This window comes from Sebastes fasciatus, chromosome 4, assembly GCF_043250625.1.
Source record: "Sebastes fasciatus isolate fSebFas1 chromosome 4, fSebFas1.pri, whole genome shotgun sequence".
In the NCBI taxonomy this organism is placed as follows: Eukaryota; Metazoa; Chordata; class Actinopteri; order Perciformes; family Sebastidae; genus Sebastes; species Sebastes fasciatus.
Genome location: NC_133798.1, coordinates 22,268,505 through 22,293,374, shown reverse-complemented (window position 1 = coordinate 22,293,374; position 24,870 = coordinate 22,268,505). Strand labels below are relative to the sequence as shown.

At 41.1% G+C, this 24,870-nt stretch overlaps 2 protein-coding genes across 11 annotated transcripts in view; one reads left to right on the top strand and one right to left on the bottom strand.

The window, feature by feature from the left end:
• The window catches only part of LOC141766203 (coiled-coil domain-containing protein 33-like), a 55,758-nt gene extending 35,362 nt beyond the window's left edge, over positions 1 to 20,396 (top strand). For 6 of the 10 annotated variants that reach the window (XM_074632844.1, XM_074632842.1, XM_074632841.1 and 3 more), the window contains 10 exons: positions 13,666 to 13,838; positions 13,976 to 14,039; positions 16,473 to 16,668; positions 17,373 to 17,461; positions 18,251 to 18,382; positions 18,525 to 18,618; positions 18,693 to 18,820; positions 18,998 to 19,087; positions 20,041 to 20,161; positions 20,253 to 20,396. In XM_074632844.1, the coding sequence (XP_074488945.1) occupies positions 13,666 to 13,838; positions 13,976 to 14,039; positions 16,473 to 16,668; positions 17,373 to 17,461; positions 18,251 to 18,382; positions 18,525 to 18,618; positions 18,693 to 18,820; positions 18,998 to 19,087; positions 20,041 to 20,161; positions 20,253 to 20,344 (1,179 nt within the window). In that variant the 3' untranslated portion in view covers positions 20,345 to 20,396. Of the gene's footprint in view, positions 1 to 11,790; positions 11,936 to 11,991; positions 12,215 to 13,665; positions 13,839 to 13,975; positions 14,040 to 16,472; positions 16,669 to 17,372; positions 17,462 to 18,250; positions 18,383 to 18,524; positions 18,619 to 18,692; positions 18,821 to 18,997; positions 19,088 to 20,040; positions 20,162 to 20,252 lie in introns of those variants that run through there. The other 4 variants (XM_074632849.1, XM_074632850.1, XM_074632846.1 and 1 more) reach the window with 4 other exon arrangements.
• Positions 20,397 to 20,604: 208 nt separating this feature from the next.
• On the bottom strand, positions 20,605 to 24,792 carry LOC141766202 (cholesterol side-chain cleavage enzyme, mitochondrial-like). The gene is made up of 9 exons (XM_074632840.1): positions 24,298 to 24,792; positions 23,859 to 24,014; positions 23,501 to 23,700; positions 23,186 to 23,389; positions 22,869 to 23,029; positions 22,617 to 22,783; positions 21,292 to 21,370; positions 20,984 to 21,175; positions 20,605 to 20,892 (listed from the first exon to the last, which is right to left on the bottom strand). Exons 1-9 carry the CDS (start codon positions 24,567 to 24,569, stop codon positions 20,770 to 20,772), a joined length of 1,554 nt encoding a protein of 517 aa, XP_074488941.1. The 5' UTR covers positions 24,570 to 24,792; the 3' UTR covers positions 20,605 to 20,769.
• Between the last annotated feature and the right edge of the window lie 78 nt (positions 24,793 to 24,870).

The following is a 24,870-nucleotide window of genomic DNA, read 5'->3' as shown; positions in this document are numbered from 1 at the left end:
AAGAGGAGCGAGGAGGAGGAGAGCTCCGGCTTTGATGCTTTTGTTCTCCTCAGCCTCATGGACAGCGCCAGGGGGGCTTCACCGCAACTGGTTGCCCGCTGCTGGATGGAGAGGCTCATCATCGCTGCAGCGCTCTGACAGTCGCTATCTCTGCAGCTGTTGTCACTGCACTCCTCTGCTGAGGCAGAAGATTGGTGTGTTAGACTCTGCAACACCATAAATTACTAGTCCGGCTTTGGATAGATGGAGCTGGCCCAGCCAGAAAGATCGAAAGGTTCAATAGCCCATTAAATCTGTATTTAATAGAAAAACAACACCCCCACAATATAATTCATATGTCAGTGGGCAGGTGGCCCAGGCAAGCAGAACAAACAAATGTTAGGAAGACGAGGACTGTGTGACTACGCATAGCTTAGTGCCTTGTATTTCCTCAGTGGCCTCGTCTTTGCTTTTCCTCAAACACGCCCAGACGCGGACTACATGTCCTTGGTGCTCGTCGCAGTTCAGCACCCTCATTTCAGAGACACAGATTGGAGTTGTGCTTCAAGGAAAAGTCTGCTTATTAGATGGCCTCCAGATGCCAGGTTAATGAAGGATCCATTTGTGAGCCAACATTCAAATATGCAATATACAGAGCAGAGAGTCTCTGAGACGTATGCTGCCTCATCCTGCTGGCTGAGCTGATGTCTAGAAATGTCATGTAGTACGTTTATATACATAAACATGTCTGTCATGCTCCAGTTTGTATACTTTGATCTGAGTCCCTTTAAAGGGCATGATAATGGGATTTTCTATGTTGGTTTGAATATTTGTGTCATATTACGGTCACTAGTATTTTACCAGTTTAACACAGCGAGAATAGTACAGATGTTCTGCTGTAATTCTCTGTGTATAATCCTAAATTTGTACCATCCTTCAAAACTCTTTCTTTAATTAAAATAAGACCATTTGTAAAGCTGACTGGGCTCCTAAGTATTTTTACTAGACTCCCTCTCCAGCCAGTAACTCAATCATAAAGTCGTGCCCGGAAAGCACTATTGCAATGAACATGGGTCAGATATGTTTAAGAGGCTAAAATGTAATTGTGGGGAACAGCTGGATTAGTCCAGGCGATGTGTATCCGCTCCTAATGATATTAGATGGGAGTCTGGCGAATACCTTCCAGCACACAGCTCTCAGTTTGATGAGCAACAGGAACGAGATATTTTCAGTCAAACATGACACAGGCTCCGTCTGCTAGACCGGATGTGAAGTCAGGAGTCTTTCATTTCAAGCGTATCATAACCGCTGCAACTGGAATTATGGAATTATTTCTTAATCATGTTTGAATTTCTATGATGTCAGTATTGAAAATGCTGATAGCTCTGAAGCCAGCGGTAATGCATTGACTGTGTGATGGAGAGCTCAACTGGGTGTGGTGCTCTTGCCTGGGAGAGAGAGTATGAGTGAAGGACCCCTCCTCCTGGTTTGCCTCAAGCAGGAAAGATAGGATAGTCATTGGGAGAATGCATTGATGTTTCATTCTGTAAGTCCTGCTGCTAGAGCATCAATACTATGTGTTGTCTAAACCAGGGTATCCCAATTTTTTTTTCTTAAAAATGATTTACCTATTTCACAACAAGCCATATCTATATACCGTGAGAAGAGCGAATTTGTGCGACCGTTTTTACTGCCATTTCTGCATCACCTTTTATTGAATAAGTAAAGCAGCCAATTCAAAGAGATATACATTTGATAAATCACAACTCTGTTTTATGCATATGTTACTGAAAACATATGCACATGTTAAATACTGTAGAAATGAGACCAAATAAATGCATTCAGGTGGAGTTAACAGGCTGTGGATTTTCCCTCCCTGCAGTAAAACAAGTCTTTCATATTAGATTCATGTTATGTCTGTTAGTAGGCTACAATTATCAGAACAATACGAACATTCAGGCTCATTCATGTGGCTGAAAGGTGCAGATATAAATGTTAAATAAAAGACTATGGAAGAAATTCTACAAATTTATTTGGTGACCCTGATAAAATCTCCTTCGACCCACCTGTGGGGCCCAACCCAGTCTTTGGGAATGACCTAAATTGTATCTGATGAGTATGAAAGTTACAGCACCTCTGCTGCACATACAACATACAGTAACACTATGATCACGTTAAGTTATTTTAAAATATGTAGATGAATGGTGATGTTATTCTCTTCACTCATGTTGGATTTCTACTTGTAGAGTTATGTGTTTTAAACTACATATTGATTGTAAATCTACATGGGCTTTCAAAAGTCTTCTGACTGAGACTGATCAATATCCACTCTGAGTACAAATTTCAAATTCATCAGGCCTCCTTATATAGTATTGATTTTGTGCAATGGCTGCCCTGAAAAGAATCTGATTACTTTTTCCCCCATCAGTCAGAACAAACAGAAGCTTGGTAGCATAGATCTGCTGTGAATTAATACTTCCACTTTGCCTTTTTGTGATGTTTGACTGAATGGTAGAATATTAAGGAAGGAAAGAGAGGAACAGGATGAGGACCATTTTTATAAATGCTCTCCTTTGTATGTGTTTTTTTGGCAATTTTGCCTCATCTACTGCTGGCTAAAATGAAATTAACCTTGCAGAATTATCATCCATTTGATTGTCAAACTGGTCTCTAAGCATCATCACCACTGCAATTATTCCAATAATAACAGTATGCATGTGTGAAATCCTTTTATGTATTTTTTATTGGCAGGGCTGTGGTACTCCCTGCAGGCAGGACCCCGGGTTCAGACGCAGCATAATGTATGCAGTGCTACTCCAGCAGAGCTGCGGTGTACAGTAATTTCCGAGCCTCCTGCCGCCGGGCACTGTTGAGGTTTGAGAGTATTGCAGACGGAGGGACGGCAAGTGTGGAACTGGTCCTGAATAGTAATAGCTTCACAGACACACTTTGCAGCTGTGCAGTTTAGACACAGCAGAGTGAGCAGAGTCTCTCAGCGATTCTCACACAGAGGTTAGTGTCTGTCTGTTGGTCGATCAGCTGACGGGAGATGAAATGGGGCCACAGTGACATCTGGTGGCTTTGTATTGTTACTGTGAGCTGTGTTGAGGATTGTGATCATCGGGTTTTGTTTTTTTTGGCCATTACAAACACATTGTTCAGTGAGAAATTATGTTTTAGAAAACAGTGTAAGAACACCAATTAGTAATAGAGTTTGGGTTGAAGTTGGCTATTTTAGCTGCTTTAACTGAACAGTGTGTACAGGGGGAATCTATTGGTAGAAAATGAATATAATATTGATAATTATGTTTTCTTTAGTGTATAATCACCTGAAAGAAATAATTGTTGTGTCTTTGTTACCTTAGAATGAGCCGTTTATATCTACATAGTGAGCGTGTCCTCTTCACCGAGGCTTTTTGAAAGAGGCTGGAACATGGTCTTGAGCTACGGGTTATGACACATGCACAGTGTAACTGGATCTGTGGTCGTGCGTTGCTATTGGCTCAATTTCGGCGAGTGCAGACCAGATTTTACTGCGCATGTGTTGTACCCCCAACAATATGACGCGTGAAATCTCCTCTTTTCACCCTCCTTGCTCTCGACAGAGTCTGCCATCTTGCATCGCCATGTTTCCACAGTAGCCCAGAACGGACAAACCAAACAGTTAACTCTTTCTGTTTGGGCCAATAATGTTACTCGCTCCTGTAACCGCCGCTCTCTCTCTCTTGCTTCACCACTCACTTCCCACGTACACACACTCGACGCACTGGCTCTGCTTCAAATGACCTACGCTACTCTTACAGCAGCTGGCTCTAGAGAGGGTCATCCACATTTTCGCGTCAGCCGTCGTAGTTCTACACGCTTGGCACACGGGACAGCCTTCATTTAGGTTGCAATCTGCAACCTCACTGCTAGATACCGCCAAATCCTGCACACTGCTTCTTTAATTGAATGTCTAAAAGCTTTTCTTATGTACAATATATTCTCCTTTTGATTTTGACTCCAACCATGACTGTATGGCTTCTCTCTTTCCTCTTAAACGCCCTTCTGCCATGCTGTTGGGATTCCCCATCTCTGTGTTGAGCCAGAAATTGAAGACATTCTGTAGATAATATAATCAACAAGGCCAACAGGCATTTGGCGCTGTCTAGTATACGCAAGTCTAGGACTGAAATGTAGGCAGAACCAAGGTGCTACAAGCCGGCCTTGACAGACAAAAGCAGGAAGAAAGGCTATGAAGCAAACCAGGCATGTGTGGGAGGGGGGGTCATGATTGTGGGCGGTTCAGTCTGAGTCTAAATACAAGAGCTGAGAGCTTTAGAGACCTTGAACACCGAGGGTCATCAGAAGCCAAGGTTCTGATGGCTGTTATAAGGAGGAGCCGCGAGCACGGGTTTATTATTACCCACATTTTAATCAGTGTTTCTTATGTGGCAACAAAATACCAGAAAGAGACATTTATGTAAATTTCCACTTCGACTTACCTCACGGGCACCAAACCCTGCACAAAGCACTCCATGATTCCACATTTAACAGGCAGCGGAGTCATTAAGACAGCTCTTAGCAGGCTTATTTACTGCTAATTCCTCAGTTGTTTACCTCGGTCTCCTGTTGTTCTCTGATAAGGGCGGAGTGGGGGTTGCATGGAGCTCCTTGGCTCCGGTCTGGTGTGCAGGTTGGGCTGGGCTGCTGTGTTTGAAGTGCCATGCAGGGGCCTGTATCTATCCTCCGCAGCCGGAGCGGACCGTGTAGAACAGATTTAAAGCTATTCAGCTATTCCCACCTCAGCTAAACGTGTGACCTCTCTGATCTGAATACAGATGTGCTGCTGCTGTTGCTTCACAATGAAGCTGTTCCAGCAGCAGTGTCAGCTATTGTCTAGCTTGTCTTGTATCAGCTCAGCTCCAGCTAATGGCCTGTCGTCTGTCCGTCTATACAGGGCTGGCCATCATGAAGCCCTGCTGAATAGCACAGCCTGCTCATTAAAGATCAGAGCATTGTCCTGCACAAAATAACGGTTGAAGGGTTAACTTCTCTATTGCGCGCTCTTATCTGATTTTAGAAATGTAAAGGATGTACCTAGTATGTCCCGTCGCCCCCTCCGTGCTTTTGCATGCCTCGGTCGATGTGGAGCTAATGTAAGTCTTTAACCCTCTGATGGACCCCCGGCTAATGCCATTACTTCCTCTCTACACATGACAAATGGTCTTTTCCAAGGCTGCATAAAAGCTATATGACTGATGGATGCATACCAAACAGCACTCTAAACAGCCATCTTCTCCACAGTAAAGTACACACTGGAATGGGAACAATTTATGTGGTCATCATTTGGGTCCATTGACCTTTCTTTTAATGGCAGTTGCTCTCCTGACCCGTTCTCCCAAACTGGGATAATCAAGATGCAGGCCGCTGGCTTTCAGACACAAAGCGTTCTCTATCTCATGACGGGATTCTGGGGTGGACGTTGGTGTTCCTCTCCGAGCTTCATAATCACATCAGTCGACTTGTCTGACCTCAGACCCGTGTTTTCGGGAAGGGGCGTGTGGCTGGGTGTTGACATCATTGCATCACTTGTCTGCCCTCTTGATGTAAATTCAATCCAACTGACAGTCCTGCCAAAATAGGAATGATGTATTATACAACAGGCACGCCTTCCGCTCTCTCATCCATCTTCATGCCCTTTTCACAGCCTCAGACACGATGTGGCGTGCTTTTAATTTTAAGCTAAGATGTTTAATTTATTTGGATTTGTTTGTTTTTGCCAGACAATCATCGGGTAACACTTTATATTATTTTTATTATTATTATTGATTAATGTCCTTGAAATAAAGCATTAGTTACTAGGTAATAATGCACTTATATGTCCATATAAGATGCTTGTTAACATTATTATGTGTTATAATCAGAATCAAGTTTTATTCATCAAGTATATACATACAAGAAATTTGAAATAGAAATAGAAACAGCAAGGAACAAGGACAACAAAGCTGGACAAATAAAGGTAAATAATAGACAGAGCTGTTATGTACACAAGTAGTGGAAAAAATAGGTGTATATAAAAATATTTTAGAAATATTTATAAAAAGCACCAATGACCAACAATAAAATTAGAATTAAATAAAATGTCTATATATAAATCAAGTGTTATTTAAGTGTAAACAATCATTTTTACAAAACCTACTGAAAAGTTTGTTGTTGCAGTTTGTGTTTACTACTTCTCTGCTCAGTTTCATACATATCTCCATATCTTTCACTCTTGGGGGTCCCTTTTGGGTACAAGCAACATTAGCGTTTGGATGTTTCTCTGAACTATTCAACAGCAAGCTGGCTTCGGTAAATGTCAACTGGTGTGTTCGTCATTAAGCTTCGGTTGTATAGCATTTTGGAAAGGTCACGTCGAGCCGGCGGGGGAAAGCAGTCACCGATACTCGCTGTGCTGTGGCTGACTGCGACCTGGACACCGGCCTGCTGTTGGCACGGCTGTAGGGCTGGTTGAGATTGCTTCACTGTCCCCAGAGGCTTAGTCATACTGCTTATACAAGTTTGATTAGGGTACAGGAAACAGACAGGATTTACAGGAAACATTAGAAATTCAATGGCCTCCATAAATTATAGACTTGGTATGCTGGCTTGGTGTCCCCACATAAAAAAACAATTACACTGATCTCTTCTTGTCATGGTGAAATGTAACTAAGTTACTGTACTCAAGAACAAATTTAAAGTACTTAAGCTACTTTATACTTGTACTGCATACATTTCAGAGGGAAATATAACTCTTTATTTCACACTGAAGCCTCCAGGAAAGCTCATTGTTTGACTGATTTTAACTGAAGGTAGACGTGATATTGGGGGCTTAACAAAGGAAGGAACAGGCTCTACTGATTTTCTTTATATTAAGTCTCTTGAAATCCTTCAGGCTGTTACCAGCCAGGAGCAACGGCCAATTGAATTAACATATCAGGTGCTACCTGAGCTCCTGTTTGATTGTGGTTAGAATTAACAGGAGCTCTTCACCATGCAAAGTGTATAAGTAGATATTACCAGTTAGTGTGATCTAGTCAAGAAGTACAATCAATTCAGTAATACTCTACTACTGTCAACAATTTGAGGATTCAAATAGGGCTCCGTTTTTTTCATTGTCATTTAATCTGTTGATAATTTTCTCAATTAATCAATTCGTTTTTTGGTTTATAAAATGTCAGAAAATGGTGAAAAATGTTTCCCAAAGCCCAAGATGACGTCCTCAAATGTCTTGTTTTGTCCACAACTCAAAGATATTCAGTTTACTGTCATAGAGGAGTAAAGAAACCAGAAAAATATGCACATTTAAGAAGCTGATTTTGACTTATTTTTTCTTTAAAAATTACTCAAAGATTATAATAATAGTTGCCGATAGTTGATCAGCAGCTCTAGAGTCAATGTATGTGTGGTTTGTTAAAATCTGGAGGTCATGTTTTAGCTTTATTTCCACCACCCCGCTGTTGTTACTGAGCTGTATTTGCACTCTTTCACCCACACCATTCATTACGCACGGGGCTGACCCTGCTTTTACGTGCGTGCCCTGTTTGTGTATGGAGCACTGTGGTTTCAGGACAGGCATAACTGTAATTGACAGATGTTGATTTACTGATAATCCTTGGCTTCGGTCCCACTGTGGACCTCATAAGGAGTGGGCTTGGCTGCCAGCCTCACACGTCCTTGAGTCAAAGCAGCGTGTTGCCCTTGACACACACCTCTCTCTCCATCCCTCCTCTCACTCTGTGTCGTTCTCTCTCTAGTGCAATATTTTACAAACCTTTATACCCACATAACGACTCGCTGCAGATTTTATTTTATTTTGCTGACAGGGCACACGTATGATTACATACGGGGCAAAATGTTATTTCCTCAGGGGAGTCCGGTAATTAAATTTTTTGGTGACACATTTCAGTCACAGCTGGTTGAAACAACAATTAGTTGAAATTCAATTTAGCATAATTCAATGTTATTGTAAGTAGAGTCTAAATGCAGATCAATTATTACCAATTTGACAGAATTAGAATTTAAATGTGAATTTCCCCAGATATAATTCAGAGCTACAATTAATTACTTTTATTGGTTTGCAAAGTGTATAACATAATTATGCAATTATTTCATATTTTTAATGCTACTCTATAATATAACTATGAAATATGTGCAAGTTATAGTTATTATCTTATGTAATATGCCCAATGTCTCTTCTGGATATCAATATTAATGAAGCTTTTAGACATTTTCCCAGCACATCCTGTGTGTAAAACCATCTGTCTCCATCTGTATTCACATCTCCATCAACCACTAGATGAAGACAATAGGGCTTCAACTAACGATTATTATTATTATTAGATTTTTTCTTTTTTTAATTACTTAAACCGCTTAATCGATTATCAAAATAATTGGGGATTCATTTAATAGTTGACAATGACAGCTAATCGAATAATCGTTGCAACTCTAAAGGCCCTGACACACATGCATTGACCTCGAATAGTTAAGGTTAGGATAGGTTGTCGGGCAACGAGTCTCGCGAGAGTTTCTGTAAGTTTTTGCAGATCTTAGATTAGATTTTGCAATTTGCGGGTTACCTTATAGACGAGACCCCATCTAGAGGCTGTTGTCAAAAAAGCCTCAGATTTGCGTCGCTTTGCTTCTATACTTTTTGTACAGACTTCCGCGGCCTGCTGGTGGGGAGAGTTATTTTCTCTCACTCATGCGCAGAACGTACATGTTAACTGGCTGTCGGCTGTAGTCTTTGCAGCGTGCTCAAACGCAACTTGTCGGCCAAGACAAAAGGTTACGTTAGGCGACGCAAAATTCTGCCTTCATTGCCGCTAGTTCTTTGATGTCAGCTTGGTGTGTCTTGGCCTTAAAACACAAAGTGCATAATTATGAGCGACCAAAACTAGAATATTAGAAGTGAGAAATGCCTTCTGGTTAAACATCAGTCGAACTATGTAACTCTTGCTTCTCTTTTCTAATCCTGTTATTTCTTGATTAAGATCTCCACTGCAGCAGCACAGACATGAAAGAGAAACCGCTGTGCTGAATTCCTGTGGTGACGAGAGACCAGCTGGGTAAACCACTAGATCTTCCTTTCTCCGTTTTTTTTATTAATTTTTTTTTCCTCCTTTCTGCTTCAGTTCTCCAACACCCCTTTTACCTCCATGCGTTTTAGCACACTACAAGTATTTCCGCTCGGCTTGTCATGCGTGGATGGCGCCATGGGACAGCTGTGGAGGAAGGTGCTTTTATAGGGTGGAAGGACGGGGAGGATGCTGAGGTCAAATGTGGGAAAGAGGGAAAAAAGAGTGAAGTCTGGGTCAGATGAAGGATTGAAAGGAAGAAATAAAAGGTGGTGGACAGGAAAGGTGGAATATATGGATGTAGAGAAAGCTCCCGGGAGCTGCCTTGCTCTGGCAGGCTAATTGAAGCTCAGTGTGGCAGTGGACTCTGAGCTGTCACTCCAATGAAGAGCCCATTTGCTGCATTTTGCAGGCTGTGTGCTGAATTCTGATGATGCTACAGAAAGCCCAGACACTGTTTCACTGAGACCCCCTACCCCCCTCCATCTTCTGCATGGGGACACACATCCCATTCCCCTCCCCAGCTCCCCACAGATTATATGTAACAGGGTCAGAGGCATTCTGAACACGAGCAGCGACTGCAAAGCACAACATGTGGATATGAATCATTTTGTAAATTTGTCGGGCAATCTCATGCATGATAATGTGATATTAGACGCTGCTGGAAGTGTTTTCACTTGTACAGGTTTTCCCCTGTTGGATTAGAAGAGATTATGTCTTCTAGTGGAGCACATAGCTGGAAGCATCCAGTGAATTATTTATCATGAATTAAAGCAGTCAGTTATGAAAATATTTATCTAAAAACTGAGCATAGTGGCCTTTTTATATGCAAAGCTGTAACTGAGATATCCATGCACATGGTCGTTAGTATTTAATTAAACCTACTTAAGTTTGGGTTTGGCTACTACACATAATGTCACTGTCCAGTTTTGCCCAGTCGGTCGTCCTTGTGTGTTAAATTGGTAGGATGAGGGTTAAATTCACTGTTTACCTCTTATATGTATTCAGAACATACATGTAAACAACAGAATATTTTATTTTCATTTTACTTTGTTTCCACACGATGCTGATCAAGTATATATAGAGATTGTAAAGTGAGTGCCAGACAGTCTTTTATATAATTGATGACTCTTCCTTCCTGCCCTGTCTTTTATCATTTAGTCTCAATCAGATCGTGTGCCATCAATAATCGTCTATCCCGGCCTAATGAGGCCCCCAAGCAGGAGAGTTATTGATCCATACTATTGAAGGTTCCACATACATTTGCATATAAGCAAGTGCACACATACACACTTTAAACAAGTTAAACCTTAATTACTGTATGTAGCACATTTCATGCACAATGGAAACATGAAAAAAGTACACACACAACGATCCAGTTGCTTAATGTGACTCTCATAAAATGGCTAAAATATCAGCCTTTTACATTGGCTGTCAACTTTTCATTCCAACTGTATTCATCTTTAGGTTTAATTTTGCTTAAAGGTAGGAGACATTTCTATAAATTAACCTCTGTAGAAAAGCAATTTCTGAAGAAATTGCAGTGTGAATGCTGGATGCTGAAGAGCTGACGTTACGCTGAATTGCTGGCAGTTGAAGGACTATGAATGAGTTGGAAAATGAATTAGTATGAATGGGATTTGAAAGTTGAAAAATACCCATAATGTTTGAAAGATGTGGAATTTGCAAAGTTTTTTTTTGAAAAGCTGATGTTACACTGCATTGTTGATTGTAATCTGTATGAAGAAGGTGAAGTAGTTAGAAAAGTGGGAATATCATTGAAAGGTTCAGTAATACCAATACTGCATGAAAGATGTGAAATATATTAAGTTTCGAATGGAGTATGAATCAGTAGTTAAGGGTTGAAAATTCATGAAAAATCAGCTGGAAAAGTGGAAAATTATATCATTCACTTTTTCTGAGACACGTGTTGTTTTTGACACTTTGTTTAAATGTTTTTTTGTTTTATTTTTCCAAAAACCTAAAACTAAACCACCCTAATTTTTGTTTGTTTTTAATCATTTTACAGTGTAAATGAAATTGAATATTTAATTTGTACAGTATTAGTGATCTGACATCAGACTCTCACTGAGTTGAGTGAAGCTGGGAATACTGTAAATGCTCAGAGGGCACCACAGGTGCTGCACAGCATGTCCCCTAGAAATCATTAGTCAGTCCCGCATCAATCTGCTTATCCAAGCTAAGACAGGATTCATGTGGGGGCTGATATTTACTGAGCAGGAACCTCCCTTTGATTCCATTGATTGTTACACGCTGCCTCCAGGTATAAAGATGAGGTTTGATTTTGTTTTCGTAACGCTCAATACAAAAGTGAAATGGTGGTAGAAGTACTACTGTTTTACTTCAGTAAAAGTAACAATACAACAGTGCAGAAACACAAGTAGTCCTTCATTCAGAATTCCACTTAAGTAAAAACGTTTTAGCATCAAAATATACTTCGTAAGTACCAAAAGTAAAAATAATCATTATGCAGATTGGCCCATTTCAGTATAATTAATAATAAGTACAAGTACCTCAAAATGGTACAGTAACACAGTAATTGAGTAAATGTATTGAGTTACTTTCTCCTACTGCAAAAGAGGTATTTACAGATGCCAGATGTGAACAGATTGTGTACCGTTGTTTTGCTTTGTGCTCTCTTGAATATGTACTGGCCTGAGAGTTGCTAAGGCTTGTGTTGTGGTTACAAGTTGATTGTTCTGACTTCATGACAGAGCTCCAACCTTCACATCCACCATCAGTTACGTGTTTGCTCTTCTGATAACAACTCTGACATTTTCTGTTGGATGAAGACCTCAAAACAGACAAAGTCACTTAGCAACCTTGCAGCTGTGAAGGTAGGCTCTGGCGGTGTGGAGGTATGCGTGTCGGAGGGAGAGCCTGTAGGAAGATAATAGATAATGACTCCATTTCATGTCGTTTTCTTTTAACGTGTGCTACCTGGCAACCGCGATCATTGACAGTGTACATTGTGTATGCAAGGCTCATACTTGAAGGGCTTTAGGGCTATTGACTGAGAGCTCTCTTGTTATAGAGTGGGTACTGTATGCATAGTGATGTAACAGCCTTTATATTATACAGAGATGAAGAGGAAGAACAGGCCACACACAAGCACAGTGAGTATTGAGAGGTCATAGCTACAGTGCTTTTTTGGGATAAAAGCTTTTTTTTTCTGTAAAAACACAACTGGTAGATTTAATGTTGCCATTGCAGATGTGCAGTAGTCCTCCCACATTGTTATGGAAGACTGGTCAGCACCTTGCTTGGACAACTTAACAGCCAACATTTTACCTTGCTTGTGGTTTCTGATTTCCATTTAACCCTTGCGTGTTGTTGAAATTGGCTTTACTTCCTTGTGGTTTGGAGTCCCACAGACCCGATTACTGTAGTCTGTGTGTAGTAATAATTCGATTGAAAAATCAATCAAGTTGAAGCCCATAGTGTAGGAAAATGAAATATTCAGGAGGTTTATATTTGTTCCCTTTGGCACAAACTGGACTTGCATATTTGATGAAGGTGGTGTTACTTATGCTTGGGGTTGATTAGACCCCACAGAGGTCAAACCCCTATTACAGTCATTCCCAAAGACTCGAGGTGGGTCGCAGGAGATTTTATTAGGGTCGCCAAATAAATTTGCAGAATTTCTTCACACATATCTGCAGTGCACCTTTGAGCCACATGAGGGAGCCTGAATGTCTGTATTGTTCTGATACAGGCTGGTCTCACACGCTGTTTCGTAGCTATATCTACGAAAAGTAATGCACCGTTATTTGTGTATATTCCACAAAATCAATTTGTGTGTAATTAACGTAATGGTGAATCAGGAAATATAAATAGCGGCGAATGCCGCATAGGGAAGACATTGGGGTGGATGGGTGGGTCAGAAAATACCAGACTTTCGCCCAGGAGACCGGTGTTCATACCCCATGTGAAACCAGAAGTCAACGTTGATTTATTTGTCACGCAAGTTACGTCACCACTGGAGTGATTTTAAGCCAAACCACGATCTTTCCTTTACCTAACTAAGTAGTTTTGTTGCCTAATCCTAACCAAGTCGATCTTTTCCTAAACCTAACTAAGTATATTTGTTGCCTAAACCTGAGTTGTTTCCTATTTTGAAAAGACTGTTTGCATGTAACGAGCGGAGATTGACACGTGTTGCTGGACATTCGTACATGGACATTTGAAAACTAACAAAAAAGGAGGAATGACTATTAGACTCCTTGTGAACAAACTGTTACAAAACTCTAATATCCTGATAGACTAATTTGGGAAGCATATCGCTGCATAAAATGTACTGTCAACACCCTATACAATCCACTGTATTTAACTATGTTTTACAGCTGGGGTCTCTGGGAACAGAACAAAATCATGTTTATTAGCAAATCTCTTTAAATTAGGAAAAATTGTGAAGTATCAATCTAATAAAACAGTTAAGTGTGTTTTTGAGTGGTTAAAGAGGGCCAAACAGGACATTAGGATGATGCTATTTCTGACACAATTTCTAGCCCAGTGGTGGAGATACATTTTATCAATGAAAACTATATTTCCTCTACATCATCTGCAGGATAGATACAACCTCCCATCCCATGATGCCCTGGCACAGATCCTACCAAATAAAGCTGAGCTCCAGAGAGCAGCCCAACAAGAACAGGAGAGGCCAGCTGAGAGGCCAGAGGCTACACAGGCCCACAAACCCAACATAAACCACACCTATCAAGTACATCATCCACATAAACGGTAAGGAAGACAACTACATGTAAGAAGCATGGATATATTGTTATGATCATTGTATGAATAATATATTAGTGAGACTAAAACAAAGATTTTCAAGGATTCATTTAATTAATGAGGTATTAAATGTGTTCATGCTTTAGACCCCCTCTGCACGACTTTGAGGATGATCCCCACATGGCAGAGATCACTGACCTCCAAACTAAGGTGATTAGACACAATCAATACCTAAACTCTTGAATCAATCAGTGAAGCAATCCCCACTGTCAGGTTTAGTTAGTGAACAGTGACACGGGTAGGCCGGGGAGGTGCGACAGTATGGTGAAGCAGACAAAATGACAGATAGTCGAATAGATTAACATTTCTCAGACTGATTGCACTCAAGGACGATCGAGAATAATGAGGCTGAAACTTATGCTAGAGTGTTATTTATGCATATTTTGGCATTTTTCTCCTGTGGCTTTGAGGTTTTCTTCACAATTTCATTTACTTACTTCAATTTGCTGCATAGATCTGTGGATTGTTTATCCATGTAGATTTTATGTTAATTCATGTAGATTTTGATAGATTATATGATAGAAAAGCAGAGATCTGGGTATTAATTGGACATTTCATTTCATAGTGACAGTGCATTCATTTACTGTATAATACTACTGCACATACACAACGGTCATGGTATGGTAAAACCTAATTAAATATCACATCATCACAATTAAATCCAGCTGCCTTCTGTGTGTGATACAAGTGTCTTAAAGTGACAGTATGTATGACAGCAAGGCCACTTTAATGTCTTCAAATCACAGCGAGGGGAGGGAACGTCCAGTATTCACAGGCAGAGACTTCCTTTTATTTTTGACACATGATGGGGCTCTCCAGACTCATCATGGGGAGCCGTCCGTCCCATCATGCATGTGGGGCCCCCCAGCAGAGACACCATCTCATCTACAGTCATGATTGTCACCTCGTCCCTGCCCTTTCAATTAGATGCTCAATTTCACCCTCGTGTCCCACGGGAGTCACAACCGCACCATCCGAGATTGGAATCCCCTAATCGTCGCCCCCCTCCTCGTACATGCAGCTGGACCCTGCTCTCAGTCTCCATTCAATACTGTCTATTCAGTGTGATAGAGGAGTATGTGACAGAGCAGAGAACAATGAGAAGCTGCTAGACAACACATGCCTTACATAGAGACATGTCTTGATAACAGAGCTCTGCAGCAATATGAAGCTAAACTCAGGGAGGAATTTTGGCCTCTTTTCAAACAGAATAAAGGGCAAGAAGAATGTGAGAGAGGAGAAAATGTACAAGACAGTGTTGTTTTTCAGTCTGTCTTGCTGAAATACTCATGAATTTGGCATGAGTTTTGCCTCTACAGTTCAACAAACGGGCTTTCACAGGAGGACACTCCGTGAATGCACGACTAGGATTTATCCAAAAGCCCTGCTGTTTAAAGCTTCCATGACAAAAGAGCTTCACAGGATAGGGTGTTATTGTCCCTTTGGATTTGAAGAGCCGGAGTCATGAATTCATTGTACTTGAACCTTTTACAATCGATTACAAGAACATCCCACATTATGGCATCATGTTCTCTTTTGACTTCCAGTTATGTCCCATTTCTCATGTCATGTGCTCATCCGAAACCAAGACGAATCAATTATTCATTGAGACACTGAAGCTTTGTGATAAACTGGACATGCAATGTGTACTTGCGGCTGGGATGTTTTTGAATTCTCTCAGTGTACAAAAATGTGTTGTTGACTACATCCTGGAGGAGCCTATAAAGAGATGGGGTTGAAGAGACATCTAGTGGTGGTGATCACATAAAACCACTTGGCAGCACATTTGTCCCATCAGATTTCTGGGAATGTTTTGTGCCATTTTTGTTCCTGTGTGTAGTTTTTTTTAATCTAGTCAAGGTTATTTGATAACAAATGACCTTGAGGTATTCTACTGGGGGGTAGTCATCTTGCACTTCACACCAACCTTGATGGCACTCAACTCAACTGGTATGGTTTAACTGTGAGCTGCTCTACAGGGTATTAGCATTAAAAGGGGACGAATGGGATTAAATAACTCTTTTAACAAACTATAACAACTATCCCACTTCAAGCAACTGGTGTGTGAGCATCCACATCTGTGCAATATGCAACCTCCCTTATATTGTTATTATATATTTTATTGTATTATATTTATATATTCATGTATATTTACTATATTGCTTCTTTTCCTTGTATATTTACCATATTGCTTCTTTATTTTGTTATTTTATTTTATTGTATTAAATTTATATATCCTTGTATATTTACCATATTGCTTCTTTATTTTGTTATTTTATTTTATTGTATTATATTATATTTATATGTCCTTGTATAATACTATATTGCTTCTTTATTTTGTTATTTTATTTGATTATATTAAATTTATATATCCTTGTATATTTACTATATTGCTTCTTTTCCTTGTATATTTACCATATTGCTTCTTTGTTTTGTTGTTTTATTTGATTGTATTATATTTTATATGTCATTTTATATTTAGTATTTATTTTCTTTCTTTTATGTGGCCTCCCAGCAAAAGCATTTCACACGATTGTACTTGTATAACCGGAGTGACAATAAACATCTTGAATCTTGTATCAGGAGGTGGAAAACTATCGTTCGGCCATGAGTAAGATGGCAGAAGACATCATAGCGCTGAGGACACAGGTGGTGACATTGGAGGCAGAAAACAGCCAGCTCCGCACTGATCTGTCTCTGCAGCAGGACCTTGGCCGAGATCTGCTGGATGACACAGACATCGACGTCATGACCAAGGCTGAGATTGCTGACCGTATGGGTGAGCCACAGCAGAGCACTGTCGTTTAACCACTCAACCATTCACCAGTAACCTGTCTTAAAATGAGCCTGAAAAAAACATGCAAAAGCAATAATTGACATTCTCTCAGCAAAAGTTGAATTCTCTTCAGATTCATTAATGTCAGAAAATTTATTATCCAGCCAGCAGTCCGAGTTGTTGTGGATTTAAGGGCATTTCATTGGCAGATGAAGGAGTGATGGTGGAAGGTGGCTCACTGTGTGTTTGCTAATCCTTGTGAGTGTCTATTCCCAAGCAGACTGTGCTGTTTTGTGATAAGGCAGCTCATTTAGGCCACGGACCCTGATAAGCTCTGTGGGTAGTGCATCCCTTATCTCCTGAAGTACAGTTTGTGACCATCAGTGAAAGGATGTTCCTGAAGGTCCCGCTGCTGGCATCAAAGCAAAGGGACCAGATTTAAGTCCCATCCAACAGAAAGTCCATTCAATTTCAAAAGCTTTATTGATCATTATTGTTCAAATGTCTGAGCCTCAGAACTGACAAGTTAATCAATCTGAATTTCAAAAGTCATTGGAACGAAAGTTGCATACTTTACAGATCAAATGCAAAGTCTCATCTTAGATAAACTTAGCTGTGCTTTGCTCATATCAACACATGAATGTAGCCCCAAAAATAACACATTCTCCTTCCTATAAAAATCTGCACAAATAACTGTTTATTTGAAGCCTCTCTGAAATTCAAGCTGGCCAGTGAGACCAGTAAGGCTGTCTCTCAAAGGGACAGGATCCAACAGCTGCAGAATGATCTGATCAAGGTTAGAAGATACACACAAATACAACTTAAAGGGACTGTTTGTAACTTTTTAAGCGTATAAATGTAGCGGGTCGGCACACATGCGCGTTCGCATATGCGCGCTCGCGTGTGGCCGGAGCCTCGTCTCCGCTGCCTGCTCTCCTTCACTCAGACAGCGCGTGCGTCCTCGCTGTCTCGCTCCACCTCTAGACGTGAACGCGCGCTCACTACACACTGCAGAAGAGTTAGTTTAGCTCTGAGAATATCTAGTGAATGTAGAGTGGACGTTTGTGCAGAAATAAATGCTGCAGCTCCTCCAGACCAACAGAGGTTTTCCGTGTCTTGTGAAGTGACGGGGCTCCTCAACGAGTTACGTTATCGTCTCGTTACCGACTGGGTGCCGGTGTCTTCGGCTGCTGGCTGCGGCCGGGAGGCGATAACGTAACTCGTTGAGGAGCCCCGCTGCTGAAGCCTGCGCTGAGCAGGAAAAGCCAACACTAGGATCAGCATTGATTCATGGAGAGACCTGCATCTGGTCTGCTAACATTACTGCCAAGCAGTTGAAATATAGAGTGATATTGTGGTTTTAGCTGACGTCTGTCGCCTCACTGTTTTGAGCGATGCTCGTTCATGACTATGTAGAGCGAGCAAGCGCGAGCTCGACGCTGACTTTCGTTGATTTCAAGGCCACAGGTGTCGCTCTTAAGCAGCATTTCTGAATCTTACAAATAGTCCCTTTAAAATAATTCATGTCAATGTATATATGTAATGTTTATATAGTTTTCTATTCTATTTTCATTGTGCTGTGCAGAAGCACGACAGTGAGAAGGAGCTACTAAAGCTTCAGAGAGTTCACCAGCAGCAACAGGAGGATCTGCGGCATCACCAGAGTCACTTGGCAGAGATGGCGACTCTGGAGGCCACAGTGAAACAGCAGGAAAAGGTGAACAGTCAACTACAATGTCCGCTTTACACTTACTGGTATCTGTCTCACAACAGGGAATGCTTCTTTCTATGAATAACAGCTTGGGATGTATGATAGGATAACATCCTGTATACTTGTGTGCCATCCAAATTTTTTTCAGGTCATTGCGACGATGGAGAAAGCATTAGATAGCAAACTCGGAGAGAAATATAAACAGTGTGCTGACAAAAGGCTTGTGGTGAAAAAGCAAAAAGGTAGGTGGATACAGTGTGGTGAGGGAATAATATTTGCACTTGCAGAAGCCAGAGCATCTCTTCATGCTGTCTAGGTGAGACTGGCCACAGAAGGGAAGAGATGGAGTCGGCCCTGGCAGCAGAAAACAGTCGTCTCAGAGGAGAGCTGGACAGGATTCGGCAGCAGCAGCCTGCTCCAGTCATTATACAGCAGTCAGCACAGGTACTCCTGCACATTCAAGCCAGTATTCACACAGTGTGATGTGAAAATGTTTTAAAACTCTCATCAGATTAAAGACTATAGCTCAAGATATTCCATATGTTTTGAGGAATATATCTTACAATTTTATTAAAAATAGTTTATTGTACTACCCAAATTGCTGTGTCATGTCCCCCCCAGACAAAAGAAGCACTGCCAGTCAAGGAGAGACTGAGTTTACTAAATAAACTGGAGAGAGCCGAGGCAAGAGTCCAAACACTGGAGGCTCAGGTGAAAATACAAAAATAGATACTCTGTTTGCTTCATAAACTTATTGAGTCACGGATCAGTTTTCATTTGTGGTTAAAGGATAACTTTGGTATTTTTCAACCCTATTTTCCCATGTTTTTGTGTCTTAAGTGATTAATGGGGACAACAATTTTTGAAAGTATTGAGTAAGTATTGAGGGATAACGCTGTAACCAGCAGCGTTGAAACGAGCTGCGAGGGCAAGTGAGCAGCGTCTATGTAACATTACATTGGCTAAAAGTGCTTGTTTTTGCAACTGACAGGCTCAGATTGTTATTATAAGTGTCTGACAACATTATGGAAAGGACCCTACAGAGAAATAAAAAATTTTCTTGCCTTTCTCTTTGTTTGTTATTTTGTCCAAGTCCCGCTCAAGGAGAAGTCTCGTTGTGAAATCTGAATATCCGTATACTCTGGCTCATATAAATATGGGCGGCCATCAAATTCAAAGACCTCCTCCACATTGTCGAAATCATCTAAATATTCAGCCATGACATTGAAAATCTTTTAGATAATACTAAGCTACACTTTCTGTACTCCAACACAACAAACTCTGCCCGGCTGGCACTTGTGTTTCCATCATGGATGTATTCCACTATTCTACCGTTGTCTTTTGGCAACACGTCACCTCGCTAGATTTCATAACGAGACTTCTCCTTGAGTGAGACTCTTTCCATAATGTCAGACACTTCTGATAACAGTCAGAGCCTGTCATGGCCAAAATAAACACTTTTAGTGGACGTTAATGACGGTGCCAGCTTGCCCCAACAGTACCATATTGTAGCCCGTGAGCAGATGCCGTCTACAGCGCTCTCCTTCGACACTGGACCAATTTCAGAAATTGGTTGGACACAAAAACATGGGAAAATAGGGTCCAGGTTGAAAAATACCGAAGTTATCCTTTAAAACAAAGTTTTGCCTTTGCATTTATTACAGCTGGAGGAGAACTCTAAATTATGGGGGAGACAGAAACAAGAAATGTTGACCAAACTGAGTGAGCACAGACATGGCTTTGTCCGAACATCCACCACAATCCTACACAACGTTCCTTCGGTCAGTTGAGTGCAGTTAGCCTTCATTTTATACAACACATACTGTGCTGTGCGTTATTATTTTATTTAACACAGAATACTTTCTGCTTCTTACAGAGGTCTGTATCAGAATCATTGTATCAGCAAAGCAGACAGAGGAAGCAGAAGCCCATAAAATGACCTGTAAACAAACTGTTGACCAAGACTAAACTCAGACACACTCATACACTAATAAATAATAAAATGATATATTACAAGACACATTTTGAATCAGTTGCATTGTTTTATTCATCAATTTAGAAATTTTAAAATACTTTTGCCTCATGAAATAAAGCATCTGTACATTCCAGTTTTTTTATATATTGTACACACACAGACTACACATTCCCATCATTGTTCAAATATACAGTACATATAATTACTGTTCACTAGTTATGGAATGACAGGTAATTTGTTCATGCAAGTTTTTTAATTTTTCTTTCCTAATGTTTTCTTACTCCATCTAACATTGGAAGATTTTATTTAGTGTTTATATTGTGGTGCTTTGTGAAGCCCTTTACAGTTCACTGTGATAAAGGTCTACAGAAATGAGCCTGGCTCATCATGTGCCACAATTTTTCTCTCAAACTTGGTGTTACCGAGGAGTGTGTAGAGGCTTCAGAGTCAATATTATAGGTTTCTCTGGTATGAGAATGAGCTCAAAGGTACTCTGCACTTCCACGTGGCGCTGTTTCTCCACTCGGAAGTTCTCAAGCATCTGCAAAGACAGAAAATAATGCACACAGTTAATATGCTGTATAAATGACCCGCAGAATACAGTGAAAAACGTCTTTATTCATATATCTCACATGGATTAGGAAGATTTGCATCTCTGCCTCAGCTATTCTGCGTCCTAAACACTGACGAGGGCCGAAGCCGAAGCCCAGGCTCTTGAAGTAGTGCGTCTCTGTCCTCAGCCAGCGGGAGGGCTGATACTGCTCCGGACGAAAAAACACTTTGGGGTCTCTGCCCATTGCGAACAGTCCTAACTGGACCAGAGTCTAAACACAAACACACAGAAACACAATAAGGGTGAACAGTGCCCCAACAACAACAATATCAAATGCTCAAATACAAAAACATGATTAGATGATTCATATTTTTAACTGCCTCTTACCCCAGCTGGGATGTGGTAGTTTTGAATAATGATATCTTCTGCTATGTATCTTTGCAAGCTCACTGCAACCGGGTGTAACCTGAGGGATCAGAGTGAAAAATCTATATTAAAGGATGCAAGTAGATGGCAGTATTTGGTAAACTACAAAAGGTCATTTTCAGAACAACTATGTGTTAGTAGAAAAAGTATGCGTACAAATTTTAATGGTAACAAAGGCAACACTGCTGGCAGAGCTAACTGTGTTAACCTGAAGGGGAACTGGAAGGTGAGTGCTACGCTCCCTCGATGGAGCCGTCAGTCGGGACGGCGTTATCACAAATCTAACCGACGTATGGGAACAGTGCAGAACAGCGGCCGTGAGCTAGCCAGTGGGGCACGCTCACATGCACGAACCAGTGAGCAAATCCGGGGTCTGATAAGTGAAGCCAATGTGGAAGTGCCTTAAACTTGCATTCTTTCTAATAGCCAGCAGGGGCGACTCCTCTGGTTGCAAAAAGAAGTCAGATTGTATAGAAGTCATTGAGAAAATGACTCTACTTCTCACTTGATTTATTACCTCAGTAATCATTGTAAACATGAGTTTATGGTCTCAATCGCTAGTTTAAAGTCTTCTTCAATACAATTCAATTCTTCATTTAGTAAATGATGGTCCCATTTAGAGTCAAATAGACCATAAAGCAGGGTATGCTTTAGGGCGTGGCGACCTTGTGATTGACAGGTTGCTATCACAGCGTTGTCCGGTCTGAGAGTTGTTTGTGTTTTCGTCTTAGAAATTTAACCCTTTCACAGTGTGTTTTCAGTTCATGGAAATTAGTTATAACCTTTTTGGTCACCTAAAAATGTCTTATTCAGCCTTCAGTTGTACCTAGCTCAACCCTCTCGTGGCACTTCTGGTTGCCAATCAAGATGGTAAGGACAAAAAAACATGATGACAACGGACAAAATGCCAAACTCGGCTCCAAAACTGCAGTCCATAAAAAACCAAAGGGTGATGTCACGGTGGCTGCGTCCACTTCCTATACACAGTCTATGGCACGAATATGCACGAATATGCACTAAAAGCACGCGCGGCCGCCCCGACGATATCAACAAAGCGAGGAGAAGCTCGGATTACAACACACACAGAAGAAGAGTGACTTCACTCTCTGCTCAGGTAGACATTACTCCTCTATATCTTTACGTAGCAAATAGTTGTTTGACGCTATATTAATGTTCTGTATATTGTATAGAGAACCTTTAAGGAGGCGAACTTTTTCCCTAAACAATCTAACATCTCTACCGTATCATTAATAGCATTACATATTTTGCACTGCCATTTTGTTCACCTCAGTGTTTCTTTCAAAGCTCCTTTGACTAAAGGAATCCGCTTCAGCATCTCCAGCATGTCTCCATTGCTTTCAGCCCGAGCTGCAGCCACTTCCGCCCTCAGCTCCTCCTGGAGGCTGGGGCGCCTGGCTAGTTCATACAATGTCCACTGCAGCGTTATAGAAGTCTGAAACACACAAACAGAATGAAGCAGGAAGCCAAAAATAAGTCACATTCTGGAAAAGAAATGATTTCTGTCCTTTTTTTCTTACCATATCTACTCCTCCAGCCATTAGCTCAGTGATGCTGGCCTTGATGTCTTCGATGGACATCTTGTCCAGCATGAGCAGGCTAGCCAGGACTCCTGGGTAGCTCTTTGGAGTGCCAGCTTCCTGACGTAACTGCCTGTAGATGTTGTGGATGCAGCGGTCCGCTGATGTACCAAAAGAATAGAAATGAAGCAAGAAATTCCACCATATACAGTGCAAACATAACAAATAGAAAATGTGGTTTTCAAATAACAGAACTGAGAACCTCACGGTCAAAATAATACTTAAAATGTTCATCCTGGTTGTTCTCAGAGTCCTACCTTGGTTGAAGATCCCATCCCAAGCCTCCACATGGTCCCGCCACACCTTCGAACCAATCTTCCTCAACAGAGCAGGAGGTATGTACAGCATGGGTGAGGTAGTCTTGAACATGACGGTGATGCAGTCAATGAAATGTTGAGCTTCAGGGTCGATGTAGTCCAGCATCAAACCCAGGCGCTCCCCATACAGCACTGAACTCACCGCTGTGTAAGACAGAGCAAACATCAGACAAAGACAAGCAATAGTATGGGAGAAAAAAAGGGCACGGACCTTAAATAGATTATGTTATCAAAAGAGATAAATGTCAGTCTTACACTCCAGTGCATATTTAAAGAGTTCTTGAGAGAGGTCCGTGGTCCATTTGTTCTGGCCATTTCGCTTTATCTTTTTGTGAATTCTGGCCACAAAATCCAGGCCCACTTCATCCAGCAAAGGCACAAAGTTTCCCATCACCTTCGGGGAAATCACCTCCTTGTTGAGAATCACACGGTTTGATCTCCAGTCTTCTCCATTCCTGTGGGAAGATACGATGTTGACTTAAACTAGCAAGGCAACTAATAAGCACAATCTTATAGCACATACTGTATACTGTAATATCCTTGGTTCCATGAAAGTGTTAATATATTGGTAAAACAGTTTATACAGGTGGAAGGGGATAATAACAGCACGTACTTTAGTAGAACTCCATATTTGCGATTCCTGTAGTCTCTGTATGATGTCCAAGCTTCAACGTTCAGCCTTTTAGGATAATGACCCTCCGCTTTGAACAGGATAGCAGCATCTTCAGGATTGATGATATTCACGCTTTCATAATAACCTACCTTTTCTCTGACATACAGAAAGTCAGAGGAAAAAAGGGGTGAAAATACTATATCAGCCACTTGTTTTCAGAAAACATGACCTTGTGGATTATTGGTCACAAATATTTTTCATGAACCAAAATGATTATATTTGAACCAGTAGATTTTTATCTCAAACTAGTGACGTCATTCAAAGTCATTTGTTTTGTCTAGTTAAGTAGTTTACTTAAGATCGACCATAGACGATTAGTGTCAGGTAGTTATTTTATCATTTTATTTCAGATTTTTGCAAACTGCTTTGTCTTCCGTACCTGTAAATGGGTCCAAAGGTGTTGAAGTTCTGCAACATGATGCGGTGAAGGTTTTTGAAGCCATCCAGTTTCCAAAAGTTGTACAAGTTGGCCACCCCATTCTTCCGCAGTCCTGGAATCTCACTGAAAGGCCTGACAATGCTGTTGCTGTCCGTGTACGCCTGTCTGATCACCGGCAAACTGCTGCTGCAGCGCACACCTGTTGTTGTCAGCTCTCCTATCCAGGACAGGGTCACCGTCACCGGGCTGCGCCACAAACTCCACTTGGCCATCCCGACAACAAAAATTCTCACTCTGCTCTACCTTCAGCAGCTACTCTGGCTCTCCCAGGGACATCAGATGGAAAACAAGGAGGCTGGTTTAAATAGTCGGCCCCCCTTTGCAGTGCTGATCAAGGTTCTCCAGTAGGCTTGGGCGATACAACGAGATTATCTAACAGCCTAATAGAATACACCACAGTGTATTCAGCGTTACTTACTGAATATTTATCTTGTATCATACCAACCTGTAATCATCTGTAAATAAAAAGTGAGACTATGCCAGCTAATATTAAGCCTAAAGACCTTCAGAAAG